This window comes from Microcaecilia unicolor, chromosome 4, assembly GCF_901765095.1.
Source record: "Microcaecilia unicolor chromosome 4, aMicUni1.1, whole genome shotgun sequence".
Classification (NCBI taxonomy): domain Eukaryota; kingdom Metazoa; phylum Chordata; class Amphibia; order Gymnophiona; family Siphonopidae; genus Microcaecilia; species Microcaecilia unicolor.
In genome coordinates this window covers 5,081,974-5,098,097 of record NC_044034.1, presented here as the reverse complement: position 1 = coordinate 5,098,097, position 16,124 = coordinate 5,081,974, and the positions used below count along the sequence as shown (strand labels likewise).

Genomic DNA, 16,124 nt, shown 5'->3' with positions numbered 1-16,124 from the left:
GCTAAGAGTTCTAGGGAACATGCTTCGGCGCCCCCGGGCAAGGACGCTAGAACCTTAGACTCCTTTGGGAGGAAGGCCTACCATTCCTCTATGCTCGTGTCCAAGATCCAGTCTTACCAGCTCTACACGAGCATACACATGCGGAATAATGTGCGGCAGTTGGCGGGCTTGGTTGATGCTCTTCCCCCTGAGCAAGCCAAGCCTTTTCAGGAGGTGGTCAGGCAGCTGAAGGCGTGCAGAAAATTCCTGGCCAGAGGAGTTTATGACACTTTTGATGTTGCGTCCATGGCCGCTGCTCAAGGTGTGGTGATGCGCAGGCTCTCATGGCTGCGTGCCGCCGACCTGGAGAATAGAGTCCAGCAGCGGATTACGGACTTGCCTTGCCGTGCGGATAACATTTTTGGCGAAAAAGTCGAGCAGGTGGTAGAGTCTCTCCACCAGCGGGACACCGCATTCGACAAGTTCGCCCGCCGGCAGCCTTCAGCTTCTACCTCTACAGGTAGACGATTTTTCGGGGGAAGGAAGACTGTTCCCTATACTTCTGGCAAGCGTAGGTACAATCCTCCTTCCCGACAGCCTGCGGCCCAGGCTAAGCCCCAGCGCGCTCGCTCTCGTCAGCAGCGTGCGAATCAGCAAGGCCCCGCGGCTCCCCAGCAAAAGCAAGGGGCGAGCTTTTGACTGGCTCCAGCAGAGCATAGCCGACATCCAAGTGTCAGTGCCGGGCGACCTGCCTGTCGGAGGGAGGTTGAAAGCTTTTCACCAAAGGTGGCCTCTTATAACCTCCGATCAGTGGGTTCTCCAAATAGTCCGGCAAGGATACACCCTCAATTTGGCCTCTCAACCTCCAAATTGTCCACCGGGAGCTCAGTCCTACAGCTTCCAGCACAAGCAGGTACTTGCAGAGGAACTCTCCGCCCTTCTCAGCGCCAATGCGGTCGAGCCCGTGCCATCCGGGCAAGAAGGGCTGGGGTTCTATTCCAGGTACTTCCTTGTGGAAAAGAAAACAGGGGGGATGCGTCCCATCCTAGACCTAAGGGCCCTGAACAAATATCTCGTAAAAGAAAAGTTCAGGATGCTTTCCCTGGGCACCCTTCTCCCCATGATTCAGCAAAACGATTGGCTATGCTCTCTGGACTTGAAGGATGCCTACACACACATCCCGATACTGCCAGCTCACAGACAGTATCTGCGATTTCAGCTGGGCGCACGCCACTTCCAGTACTGTGTGCTACCCTTTGGGCTCGCCTCTGCGCCCAGGGTGTTCACAAAGTGCCTAGCTGTGGTAGCAGCGGCGCTTCGCAGGCTGGGGGTGCACGTGTTCCCATATCTCGACGATTGGCTGGTGAAGAACACATCCGAGGCAGGAGCCCTGCAGTCCATGCAGATGACTATTCGCCTCCTGGAGCTACTGGGGTTTGTGATAAATTACCCAAAGTCCCATCTTCTCCCAGTGCAGAAACTCGAATTCATCGGAGCCCTGCTGGATTCTCGGACGGCTCGCGCCTATCTCCCAGAGGCGAGGGCCAACAACTTGTTGTCCCTCGTCTCGCGGGTGCGAGCGTCCCAGCAGATCACAGCTCGGCAGATGTTGAGATTGCTGGGCCACATGGCTTCCACAGTTCATGTGACTCCCATGGCCCGCCTTCACATGAGATCTGCTCAATGGACCCTAGCCTCCCAGTGGTATCAGGCCGCCGGGGGTCTAGAGGACGTGATCCACCTGTCCACGAGTTTTCTCGAATCCCTGTATTGGTGGACGATTTGCTCCAATTTGACTCTGGGACGTCCCTTCCAAATTCCTCAGCCTCAAAAAGTGCTGACCACGGATGCGTCTCTCCTGGGATGGGGAGCTCATGTCGATGGGCTTCACACCCAAGGAAGGTGGTCCCTCCAAGAAAGCGATCTACAGATCAATCTTCTGGAGTTGCGAGCGATCTGGAACGCTCTGAAGGCTTTCAGAGATCGGCTGTCCCACCAAATTATCCAAATTCAGACAGACAATCAGGTTGCCATGTACTATGTCAACAAGCAGGGGGGCACCGGATCTCGCCCCCTGTGTCAGGAAGCCGTCAGCATGTGGCTCTGGGCTCGCCGTCAAGGCATGGTGCTCCAAGCCACATATCTGGCAGGCGTAAACAACAGTCTGGCCGACAGGTTGAGCAGGATTATGCAACCTCACGAGTGGTCGCTCAATTCCCGTGTGGTGCGACAGATCTTCCGGGCGTGGGGCACCCCCTGGTAGATCTCTTCGCATCTCAAGTGAACCACAAGGTCCCTCAGTTCTGTTCCAGGCTTCAGGCCCACGGCAGACTGGCGTCGGATGCCTTCCTCCTGGATTGGGGGGAAGGTCTGCTGTATGCTTATCCTCCCATTCCTCTGGTGGGGAAGACTTTGTTGAAACTCAAGCAAGACCGAGGCACCATGATTCTGATTGCTCCCTTTTGGCCGCGTCAGATCTGGTTCCCTCTTCTTCTGGAGTTATCCTCCGAAGAACCGTGGAGATTGGAGTGTTTTCCGACCCTCATCACGCAGGACGAAGGGGCTCTGCTGCATCCCAACCTCCAGTCCCTGGCTCTCACGGCCTGGATGTTGAGGGCGTAGACTTTGCCTCTTTGGGTCTGCCAGAGGGTGTCTCCCGCATCTTGCTTGCTTCCAGGAAAGACTCCACTAAGAGAAGTTACTTCTTTCATTGGAGGAGGTTTGCCGTCTGGTGTGACAGCAAGGCCCTAGATCCTCGCTCTTGTCCTACACAGACCCTGCTTGAATACCTTCTCCACTTGTCGGAGTCTGGTCTGAAGACCAACTCCGTAAGGGTTCACCTTAGTGCAATCAGTGCATACCATTACCAAGTGGAAGGTAAGCCGATCTCAGGACAGCCTTTAGTTGTTCGCTTCATGAGAGGTTTGCTTTTGTCAAAGCCCCCTGTCAAGCCTCCTACAGTGTCATGGGATCTCAATGTCGTTCTCACCCAGCTGATGAAACCTCCTTTCGAGCCACTGAATTCCTGCCATCCGAAGTACTTGACCTGGAAGGTCATTTTCTTGGTGGCAGTTACCTCGGCTCGTAGAGTCAGTGAGCTTCAGGCCCTGGTAGCCCAGGCCCCTTACACCAAATTTCATCACAACAGAGTAGTCCTCCGCACTCACCCTAAGTTTCTGCCAAAGGTTGTGTCGGAGTTCCATCTGAACCAGTCAATTGTCTTGCCAACATTCTTTCCCCGTCCTCATTCCTGCCCTGCTGAACGTCAGCTGCACACATTGGACTGCAAGAGAGCATTGGCCTTCTATCTGGAGCGGACACAGCCCCACAGACAGTCCGCCCAATTGTTTGTTTCTTTTGATCCCAACAAGAGGGGAGTGGCTGTAGGGAAACGCACCATATCCAATTGGCTAGCAGATTGCATTTCCTTCACTTACGCCCAGGCTGGGCTGGCTCTTGAGGGTCATGTCACGGCTCATAATGTTAGAGCCATGGCAGCGTCGGTAGCCCACTTGAAGTCAGCCACCATGGAGGAAATTTGCAAAGCTGCGACGTGGTCATCTGTCCACACATTCACATCTCATTACTGCCTGCAGCAGGATACCCGACGTGACAGTCGGTTCGGGCAGTCAGTTCTTCAGAACCTGTTTGGGCTTTAGGATCCAACTCCACCCCCGAGGGCCCTGTTTGTTCTGTTCCAGGCTACACTCTCAGTTAGTTGGTAAATTTTTTAGGTCAATCTCAGTTATGTCCTCGCCGTTGCGAGGCCCAATTGACCAATGTTGTTGTTTTGAGTGAGCCTGGGGGCTAGGGATACCCCATCAGTGAGAACAAGCAGCCTGCTTGTCCTCGGAGAAAGCGAATGCTACATACCTGTAGAAGGTATTCTCCGAGGACAGCAGGCTGATTGTTCTCACAAACCCGCCCGCCTCCCCTTTGGAGTTGTGTCTTCCCTTGAAGTGTATTGTCTTGCTACATACTGGACTGGCCGGCTCGAGCCGGTTTCGGGCGGGAAGACGGCCGCGCATGCGCGGTGCGCGCGGGCGCGCGAGGGCTAGCAAAGGACTTTGCTAGTGAAGTTTCCGATTGGAGGGGCTGCCGTGGACGTCACCCCATCAGTGAGAACAATCAGCCTGCTGTCCTCGGAGAATACCTTCTACAGGTATGTAGCATTCGCTATATGGAAACTATTTTTTTGTTCCTTATTGGCTGAAAACATACTATTAGTAACGAGGCAGATTGAATTCTATTATTCTCTTATTCAGGTGATTCAGGGGATTGATGTAGTGACAGGAACAAAACCCCTGCAGAAACTGGCTCAGAAGGAGATACAGACACTCACCCTCAGCTTTTCAGCTTTCTTCTCTTCAGTAGATTTAAACTTCTCCAGATTTTCCAGATTCTTTTTCACAGGCTTCAGGTGCATTTTAAGCTTTTCCTGTGAGTATTAAAGCATCCTTGATTAGCATGTGATTATTTTATAACCACAATTTCAGACTCAACAGTAAATGTGAGATGTTCCTTCCACTTTAGATCATTTCTTTAAGATAATTGAATTCTGAGAGGTTAAAATTAAAAGTGATATAACCAGTGCTTTTTTTGTGCCGGTACGCACCGGTACGGCATACGGGCACCTTTTTTTCTGAGGGCCGGCAGCTCCCCTACATTCCGTTCTGCCCCTACAAAATATTCTATTTACCGAAGTCGCAGCAGCGAACTGGCGGCAGTAAAGGCAGCAAGCAGGCAGGCAGGCTCGCCTCTGTCCTTCGCTTCCCTGCCCTCTCAGCATCCCGCCTTCTTCTGATGTCATTTCCTTTCCGTGCGGGCGGGCGGGACGCTGAGAGGGCAGGGAAGCGAAGGACGGAGCTGAACCTGCCTACTTGCTGCCTTTACTGCCACCGCCCGCCGGTTTGTTGCTGCGACTTCGGTAAATAGGCTCACTTCCACTCCACTCTCTATCTAGTCCACTGTAAATAAGGAAGACATTTGATGAATCTCTGTTTCCACTCCCCCGCTCAGCCGTCGCCGTTCACTCAAAACACAGCCATCAAACTTAACTGAACACCACCAAAAGATACAAATAGGATACATCAACACCAGATCGGCAGTCAGCAAAACCACGATTCTGACAGATTGGATTACAACTGACAATCTCGACCTCCTACTTACTAACGAAACCTGGATACATGATCCCAAAGATCCAATTATTCTAGATCTCTGTCCTCCAGGTTACAAAATTACTCACTGGACAAGAGAAGGAAAAAGAGGAGGAGGCATAGCAATAATCTATAAATCTCAATTCACAGTCACAACAATAGCAGAATCTATTCTTCCCCAACTTGAGATAGCCTCAGTCAGAATTAATCACCCCAACTTACATGATCATTTGAACCTAATCCTATTTTACAGACCCCCGGGTAATTGGCAAGATTCACAATCGCACTTCCTGGCCTTCATATCGAATACTTGTGTGTCCGCCCAGAACCTTCTTATAGCAGGAGACATCAACCTTCACCTTGAAGACACTAATTCAAACAATGTACGTGAATGCAAAGACTTCCTCCAACTATGGGAACTACACTGGCCAAATACACAACCCACACATAAAAAAGGACATACACTAGACATCATCACTCACAAATTCTCATCAGAATCAAACCTCACACTAATTGACACAAAATGGACACCCAAGCCATGGTCCGACCACTACAGTGCAAACCTTTCCCTTCACTGGAGAACAAAAAAGATACAACAAAAACAACAAACCTACACTACGAGAGGCAAAATAGACCCACTAATATTTTGGCAACAACTATACACCGATGAATGGACAATACCCACTGACTCACCCCAATTCCTCCAAGAATGGGATAACAGATGCAGAACAGTATTAGACAACATAGCACCACTTCAAACCAGAATCTCACATAGAAAGAACTCAATTCCATGGTTCAACGAAGAACTAAAAGAATTAAAAACACAGGTCAGAAGATTAGAAAGAGCATGGAACAAGAAAAAAAGATGAAAACGCACTCAAAGACTGGAAACAACTACAACGGAAATACAAATATACTATCAGACAAACCAAAAGGATGTATTACAAAACCAAAATAGGGCCCAACTATAAGGATACACACAAACTATTTACACTCGTAAACCACCTCCTAAATACTACTACGGTCACCTCTAACAATACAGACACCCCATCAGCAACTAACCTTGCAAACTACTTCAAGGAAAAAATCATAAAGCTTCGACTCATGATACCCACCATAAAACAAACTACACAAATGTCCTTGAATGTCTAGACCCAAAACCAGGGGAATACCCAGCAGATCGATCATGGACCGACTTCGACACACTCTCATCAAATGAAATCTCACATTGGCTTGGAAAATACGCCAAATCGCAATGTAAATTAGACATTTGCCCTAGCAGTTTAATAAGATCAGCACCCAAGCAATTCAAAAAAGACATCACGAATCACGTAAATCACAGACTTCAAAATGGACTCTTTCCCACGGACAGAGGAAACATCCTACTTACTCCGTTACCGAAAGATGCTAAAAAAAGCACAATGGATCTAACCAACTATCGACCAGTAGCATCTATCCCACTCATAACCAAACTCATGGAAGGCATAGTGACGAAACAACTTACTGAATACCTAAATAAACACTCAATTCTCCACGAATCTCAATCAGGATTTTGATCAAATCACAGCACCGAAACTGTTCTAGTGTCTGCAATGAACTCATTTAAACAAGCAATTGCAACGGGCAACAACGTACTCCTCTTACAATTCAATATGTCCAGCACCTTTAACATGGGAGACCATGAAATACTATTACATATACTAGAATACTTCGGAATAGGAGGCACAGTTCTCAAATGGTTCAAAGGATTCCTGACCACAAGATCGTACCAAGTAACAATGAACGTGGACAGATCACCCCCATGGACACCGGATCCCCCCTCTCACCAACTTTATTCTACTTGATGATGATACCTTTGGCTAAACTACTAGCAACTCAAAACCTCAACCCCTACATATATGCAGATGACGTCACAATTTCTATCCCGTTCAGACATGACTTAAAGGAAATCACCAACGAGATCAACCAAAGCCTCGAAATAATGCACTCCTGGGCAGATGCATTCCAGCTGAAACTAAACGCAGAAAAAACACAATGTCTTGTTCTCACCTCAAAACATAACACAAAAAACGTCTCCACCATAACCACACCATACTGTTCTCTGCCTGTCTCCCAAAACTTGAAGATTCTAAGAGTCACCATTGATCGAAACCTTACTCTCGACGACCACGTGAAAAACACGACAAAAAAGATGTTCTACTCCATGTGGAAACTCAAAAGAGTAAAACCTTTCAACCTTTCTTCCCGAGATACGTATTCCGTTCCCTGGTACAGTCAATGGTAATAAGTCATATTGATTACTGCAATGCACTGTACGCAGGCTGCAAAGAGGGGAAACATCAAGAAACTCCAAACTGCCCAGAGTACTGCAGCCAGACTCATATTTGGAAAACCTAAATATGAAAGTGCAAAACCCTTAAGAGAGAAACTCCACTGGCTCCCACTTAAGGAACGTATTACATTTAAGATCTGCACACTGGTACACAAAATCATCCATGCAGACTCCCCAACTTACATGTCAAACCTTGTGGACCTACCTCCCAGAAACGCCACAAAATCATCTCGAAAATTTCTCGACCTGTACTTCCCCAGCTGCAAAGGACTAAAATACAAGCTGATGCATGATACCACCTTCTCATACATGGGCACAAAGTTGTGGAACGCATTACCTAGAAACCTGAAAACAATCAACGAAACAACTATCTTTCGTAAATCCCTCAAGACATATCTCTTCAACAAATCATACAATGAAAACCTAGAACCTTACTAATCCACTGCTGAGAACCTACCGTTCACTATACCTAATAAATGTCTCCCTTCTACTCTCTACTTCTTCCCTTAACTAATCTCTGTACAACAATAATTGTACCTGACATCCAAGAACAATTGTGCTAACAAAACTATGCAAGCCACTTTGAGCCTGCAAATAGGTGGGAAAAAGGTGGGATACAAATGCAATAAATAATAATAATATACCGTGCTAATAACATCTAACCATCCTAATTAAAATTCATCAATGAGGGTTAGGTGACTTGCCCAGGGTCACAGAGCTGCAATGGGAATCAAACCCAATTCCGCAGGATCAAAGTCCGCAACACTAACCACTAGGCTACTCATAGTAACATAGTAGATGACGGCAGAAAAAGACCTGCATGGTCCATCTAGTCTGCCCAAGACAAACTCATAGGTGTATACCTTACCTTGAATTTGTACCTGTCCTTTTCAGGGCACAGACCATATAAGTCTGCCCAGCAGTGTTTCCCGCCTCCCAACCACCAGTCCCGCCTCCCATCAGCGGCTCTGGTACAGACCGTATAAGTCTGCCCTCCCCTATCCTCGCCTCCCAACCACCACCCCCTCTTCCCCCCAACTGCTCCGCCACCCAATTTCAGCTAAGCTTCTGAGGATCCATTCCTTCTGCACAGGATTCCTCTATGCATATCCCACGCATGTTTGAACTCCGTTACCGTTTTCATCTCCACCACCTCCCGCGGGAGGGCATTCCAAGCGTCCACCACCCTCTCCGTGAAAAAATACTTCCTGACATCTTTCCTGAGTCTGCCCCCCTTCAATCTCATTTCATGTCCTCTCGTTCTACCGCCTTCCCATCTCCGGAAAAGATTCGTTTGCGGCTTAATACCTTTCAAATATTTGAACGTCTGTATCATATCACCCCTGTTCCTCCTTTCCTCCAGGGTGTACATGTTCAGGTCAGCAAGCCTCTCTTCATACGTCTTGGAACGTAAATCCCATACCATCCTCGTAGCTTTTCTTTGCACCGCTTCCATTTTTTTAACATCCTTCGCAAGATACGGCCTCCAAAACTGAACACAATACTCCAGGTGGGGCCTCACCAACGTCTTATAAAGGGACATTAAAACCTCCTTTCTTCTGCTGGTCACTCCTCTCTCTATACAGCCTAGCAATCTTCTAGCTACTGCCACCGCCTTGTCGCACTGTTTCGTCGCCTTCAGGTCCTCAGATACTATCACCCCAAGATCCCTCTCCCCGTCCAGTGCCTATCAGACTCTCCCCGCCTAACACATACGTCTCCCTTGGATTTCTACTCCCTAAGTGCATCACTTTGCATTTCTTCGCATTGAATTTTAATTGCCAACGTTAGACCATTCTTCTAGCTTCTTCAGATCTTTTTTCATGTTTTCCACACCCTCCGGGGTGTCCACTCTGTTGGAAATATTGGTGTCATCCGCAAAAAGGCAAACTTTACCTTGTAACCCTTCGGCAATGTCACTCACAAATATATTGAACAGAATCGGCCCCAGCACCGATCCCTGAGGCACTCCACTACTCACCTTTCCCTCCTCCGAGCGAACTCCATTCACCACCACCCTCTGGCGTCTGTCCGTCAACCAGTTCCTAATCCAGTTCACCACTTCGGGTCCTATCTTCAGGCCATCTAGTTTATTTAAGAGCCTCCTGTGGGGAACCGTGTCGAAAGCCTTGCTGAAATCTAAGCAGATGACGTCCATAGCACGTCCTTGATTTAATTCTCCTGTCACCCAGTCAAAGAATTCAATGAGATTCATTTGGCACGATTTCCCTTTGGTGAAACCATGTTGTCTCGGATCTTGCAACTTATTGGCTTCCAGGAAATTCACTATCCTTTCCTTCAGCATGGCTTCCATTACTTTTCCAATAACCGAAGTGAGGCTTACTGGCCTGTAGTTTCCAGCTTCTTCCCTATCCCCACTTTTGTGAAGAGGGACCACCTCCGCCGTTCTCCAATCCCTCTGAACCTCTCCCGTCTCCAAGGATTTATTAAACAAGTCTTTAAGAGGACCCGCCAGAACCTCTCTGAGCTCCCTCAGTATTCTGGGGTGGATCCCGTCTGGCCCCATGGCTTTGTCCACCTTTAGCTTTCCAAGTTGTTGATACACACTCTTCTGTGAACGGCGCTCTATCCACCTCATTCTCAGGTGTACTTTTGCTAGTCCCTCTCGGTCCTTCCCCAGGGTTTTCTTTAGTGAAAACAGAACAAAAGTATCTATTTAGCAAATTGGCTTTTTCTTCATCATTTTCTACATAGCGTTTTGTTGTATCTTTTAGTCTCACAATTCCCTTTATAGTCTTTCTCCTTTCACTAATATACCTGAAGAAGTTTTTGTCTCCCCTCCTTACATTTCTAGCCATTTGTTCTTCCGCTTGCGCCTTCGCCAGACGTACCTCTCTCTTGGCTTCTTTCAGTTTCATCCGGTATTCCTCCCCATGTTCCTCCTCTTGAGATTTTCTATATTTCTGGAACGCTAACTCTTTAATCTTTATTTTCTCAGCCACTTGCTTTGAGAACCATATCGGTTTCCTTTTTCTCTTGCTTTTATTTACTCTCCTTACATAAAGGTCTGTGGCCCTGTTTATTACTTCTTTTAGCCTGGACCACTGTCCTTCCACTTCTCGTATGTCCTCCCAGCCCATCAGCTCCTTCCTCAGGTATTCTCCCATTTTGTTAAAGTCAGCTCGCTTGAAATCCAGGACTTTGAGTTTAGAGTGGCCGCCATCCACATGAGCCGTTACATCAAAACAAACCGTTTGATGGTCACTGTTTCCCAGGTGTGCAGCCACTTGGACATTTGACACACTATCCCCATTCGTGAGCACCAGATCCAACGTGGCTCCCTCCCTCGTGGGTTCGTTCACCATTTGTCTGAGCAGAGCACTTTGGAAAGCATCCACAATATCTCTACTTCTTTCCGATTTTGCAGACGGAACCTTCCAATCTACATCCGGCAGATTAAAATCTCCCAACAACAGCACCTCTCTTTTCTTCCCCAACTTTTGAATATCAGCGATCAGATCTTTATCTAGTTCTTCCAATTGTGTCGGGGGTCTATAGACAACACCCACGTGGACCAAGGTTCTATCCTCTCTTTTTAAGGTGATCCATATCGCTTCTTCCTTTCCCCAGTTCCCTGTCATTTCAGTCGCTGCGATATCATTTCTCACATACAGAGCTACTCCTCCACCTATACGTCCCGCTCTATCCTTCCTAAAAAGATTATAGCCTGGTATGTTTACATCCCATTCGTGGGAACCATTGAGCCATGTCTCTGTGACTGCAACTATGTCCAAGTCAGCCTCCAAAATCAGGGCTTGAAGGTCATGAATTTTATTGCTTAGACTGTGAGCATTTGTGGTCATTGCTTTCCATGTACATTTCCTAGTATGTGTTTTGGTTTTAGTGATTTGTGAGGGTGTTTTCTCTTTGGGTACCTTCTCATATTTTTGTTCCCCCTTCCTTGCTTTTTCTTCTTTTTCTGCTTCAGTTTTATTTTCAGGAATATCAGAGTGCTGTAGTGGAGCAAAAGAATTTTGTAGTGGCAACACTTGTGTGGGCGGATGCTTCTGTGTCACATGATGAAGTCTGCCCGAGCCTACTGTGAACCATCTGTTCTTATGTGGTTTTATTCTTTGAGGCAGTGGTGAGAAGTTATGATTCTGCACAGTCCTATAAGTTGCTTTAATTGCTTCTAATTCTTGCATTACTTTACAGAGCTCTTGTTTTAAAGTAGATAGCTGAACACAGATAGGACAAGCTTTAAGTCTCCAGATGGCCTTGAAACTAAAGCATCACAATTATTGCAGAGAAGAAAAGTCATCCTGATTGGTTGAAATGGGTATGAACAGGTGTACTATGTTGGAGTAACAGCCTGCAAGACTGCCTGTGTATGATTGAGTAAAGTTAATGAGGTTTGGTTTGTCTATAAATGTGTGGAAAATCTTGGGGTGGGATTATAAATTCCAAAGTGTCAGCTAAAAGTGCTGTTGATTTGTTGAATGGGTATGAATAGGTATTTTATGATGAGGCTTGACAGTATACAAGATTAACTTTACTCCTCAGCAATTTGAGAGAGTTGTAATTCGGGTGGAGTTAAGTTGTGATAAGTAGTATAGTTAGAATAGGGATTTAGGAAGTGTCAGTCTTGGGGTGGGTGGGTATAAACCTAAACTTGTGGAATGTGTTTGCTGTAAAACCTATCTTAGGCCTGTATTAAGCCTCTTTTCTACAATGCTGATTGGGACAAGGGGAAGACAAGGATAGTAGGTAGAGATGTGCAAAAAAAAACCACAGTTCTAGGGTAGGAAAAGTCACAAATATAGCCAACACAAGTCTTATCTGAGTTTCTCCCAGCCAGAGACCAGCAACACAGCTCTCCACAGAAAACACACTTGTGCTTTTAAAATGGCTGCAGAAGCAGAGATTATCTCTAAACGCTAAAGACCATTATAAATATAGGCAATTACATCACTATTGGTTCAGCATGGACCAAACTGCTTTGGGTACAAAGCTGGGATCCAAGATTCGTGATTTTTTGAAAGGGGATGAGCATGGGCAGGTGTCTGTATCGAGTTTGCATAAAGCGTGGGAGACCCTTAGCCCCCCCCCCCCCCCCCCCCCCCCCCCCCCCCGTATATATGAGTCACTTGAAAAGTCATGGAGTAAAGATCTAGGATATGAGTTGACAGGAATAGATTTTGCAAAATTGATAAAAGATATCCCGGGGCAAGTGGGTGGGGCGGAACTACAAGAGAGTCAATACAGGGTAATTTACAGGGGATACATATCGCAATCACAAGCAGTAAAAGCAGGATGGATAACAGAGGTACAATGCCCAAAGTGTCATGAAGACAACAACACATTTTTCCATGCATTTTGGAAATGTGCTAGTATACAACACTTTTGGAAAATGTTACAGACATACTTTGAACAACTCCTGGGACATAGATTGTTACCCTCATGGAGGGGAGTGCTTTTGAATAAAAGAAATGCGTTTGGGATTTCTGATAAAGATCAGGAGCTATTTTTATGCAAGGCCTATGCAGTGGGGAAAAAATGTATACTTAAACACTGGTTGCAGGCTGAACCCCCATCCTTTTGGCACTGGAGAAGCAGATTACATGAGTTAATGTTATGGGAAGCCAGAGAGGCATATAGCGCTCCGAAGAAAAGGAAAATATTTGTTAAGATATGGTCAAGTTATTTACAACATATTTCCCACAAGGCTAGGAGCGCAGTGCTTAACAGATTGGGACCGTTATAGGCAGTGCAACACTAAGCAGGTGTGAGCTTTGAACTGGATCATAAATGTAATAGACAGTGCTAACATCAATACCATGAAAAATAGTACTTATAGATAAAGGGAAACTTTGGAGACTGAACACTAGACACGAGTTAATGGTTGCATTATTTTAATGTATGTTCAATAACACTTGTTCAATAAACAGTTGCAATACACATAGAGGGAGGGGAGGGGAGGGGGGGAGATAAAATGATTAATAAAAAATTTGACGACTGTTAGTAACATACTGATTCACATGTTTACTGGAATTGAAATGTATCTTTCTATACTCAGTAATGGAATGTGATTTCTGTTTGAAATGTCATCAATAAAAAACGTTGAAACATAAAATGGCTGCAGAAAAAAAAAAAAAAAAGGTGAACTGAGATAGATGGGGTGGGGGAAGGAAGGAGCTCAGAAACTTGGCAAAAGAAAGATTTCTAATACTTGCTGGCAGTTTGAAATCAGAAATCTAGTTTTCAGATTCACAGATATCAATAAACCAGTTTGAAACACAGTCAGATTATACAATCAGATCAAACAGGGCTTTTTTTTTTTTTTTTTTTTTTTTTTAATCTTTTTAGGAAAATATATCTGCAGGGACACAGACAGACAAGGATAGTAGGTAGAGATGTGCAAAAAAAAAACCACAGTTCTAGGGTAGGAAAAGCCACAAATATAGCCAGCACAAATCTTACTCCTCCACTATGGGGATCACAGAGTGATATCTGTGACCCCAGGTCACACTGTGATAATAAAGCTACTGATACAGACCTTGTATTCCTGCACAGCCTCCTTTATTGGGATCACGGTATGAGATTTGTGATCTCTGGACTCTCTACAAATCAGGCAGATAAGTTTCTGATCCTGTTGACAAAACAGCTTCAGTTTCTCTTCATGTTCCTCACACAGATTCTCCTCTTTGGCTCTCGCTGAAGTCTGACTGCGCTTTTTCTCCGTCATATTTGCCAGCTGCCTGTTTGGTCTGAGATTCCTCTGCCTGGATCTTTTTCTGCACTGGGGACAGAGGAAGTCTGTGTCTCTCCCCTCCCAGCTCTGAGTAATACAGGAGCCACAGAAGTTGTGTCCACAGTCAGTAGTCACTGGATCTGTAAAATAATCCAGACAGATAGAACAAGAAGCTTAATCTCGCAGACTCTCAGCAGGGTTTGCAGCAGCCATGCTTCTTACAGGAAATGGAATTCAGTTTCTGTTTCACATTATAACTTGTAGTAAGTTTGAAAATAAGGAGTGGCTCTGTGGAACAGGATCTTTGTCAAGGGCTTTGTGTAATTTGAATAGAGAGGTGTGGTAACCGTGTTAGTCCAGTCTTAAAGGTTATCAATAGAAATCAAACAAAATAAAACATGGAAAAGAAAATAAGATGATACCTTTTTTATTGGACATCTCTCTATATAAAAGGCAACACCAACGTTCTATTGTTGCAGGAATTGAGATAGGAATTTGTGATACTTCAGGAGTCAGACAGCACACACCAGAATGAGAGAGTAATCTTCTTTATTTGCCAGCAAACAAAGCAGGACATCAGTTCTAGCTCTCTTCTCCTCTGTCTCAGCTCTCTGTATATTATGGCTTTTGTCTCAGCTCTCTGTGTCTTTCTCCTTCTTCTGTCTGTTCCTTCTGTCCTTCTCTTTCTTCTGAGCTCCTTCCTTTCTTCTGACGTAAACTGCTTCTGCTCCTACTTAAATAGGGTCCTAAGCCCTCCTCCTAGCCTAGCCCCCTTTACTCCCAATTGGTTAAGACATTGATTGGCTACCTTGCCTCAACCAATCAGCTCCATACAAATATCAGTTACATAGGTTCCAGACATCCTAAACTGACCTCTAACCTGGGGCCCCTCAAGCCAGACATTTGGGCTCCAGTCTCTTACATGTTATTATGATTGATTTCTCATATTCCTAGTACTAACTGCTAACTAAACTCTGGCATTCATTAAAGAGGTCAAAGGCCAGTCTTACTTAATAGCATACATATCAGGTTATTACTTTCAGGAGGCCAGTCCTACACTTAGCTATAATTAATCAAGGAGAAGAGAGCTGACTAGCCCTGACCTTTTTCACCTATCAGCTTATACATTGAACCAGCCAGAACTGCAGATAAGTCAAAACACATGTTGGCCCCCCTTCACAGCAGACAAAGAGTAATACAGAATTTAGAAAGACATTCTACACAGACACAAAACTTATTAATTTACACAGAATACAACATATTCTAAAGTAAGCATTCTTATAAAACATATTCTACATATCAAGAACTTCTAAATTCTAACTCATTTATATCTAGAATTATTTAGACTCTAACTATTTCCTTCTAAGCAATGTTCAATTTAATCCTAAACAAACTGCCTGCTTGCCGGCTCATTCCTTTGTTCATTCATAATAGTTTACAGCTGTGCCAGCATTTAACAATCCGTCAATCACAAGGGTCTTTCTGACCTTTCTGACCCAGCCCGGCAAGACTTTCAAATAATATAAACCATCTGGCATTCCTTTGCTCTGCTTGCAAGGTAAAAAGCTGATTTTGAAATAGGAATTCAAACACCACTTTTAAACCCCAGATTTTAACAGACTTAACACTTAATATGATTTCTTATATATAATTATTTCCATGGCTGCCTCATTCCCCCCTTTGAGACTAAAATCAGCTTATGCAGAGATAAGTCTCACATCTCAAACTCTGGAGACTATAGTGATCCTAACTAGGAATAGACTTGTGAATCACCATTACCCTACTTGTTAAGGTTCGACGGCATACTGCCGAAGCACATGAGGCCAGGAAACAAAACAACAACCCTGCTAAAACTAAGACTATTAGGGAAATGAACAAGGGACGTATCCAGGAGGTCAATGACCACCACCAGGAGGTAAGGTCTAATCCTCCTCGGTAATCCTCC

At 45.5% G+C, this 16,124-nt stretch overlaps 1 protein-coding gene across 1 annotated transcript in view; it reads right to left on the bottom strand.

The window, feature by feature from the left end:
• Positions 1-14,173, bottom strand: part of LOC115468183 (E3 ubiquitin-protein ligase TRIM39-like) — a 52,117-nt gene extending 37,944 nt beyond the window's left edge. Inside the window, exons 1-2 of the mRNA XM_030199721.1 lie at positions 13,985-14,173; positions 4,322-4,417 (exon numbers count right to left, since the gene is read on the bottom strand). Of these exons, the coding sequence (XP_030055581.1) occupies positions 4,322-4,417; positions 13,985-14,173 (285 nt within the window). The remainder of the gene's footprint in view (positions 1-4,321; positions 4,418-13,984) is intronic.
• Positions 14,174-16,124: the final 1,951 nt, after the last annotated feature.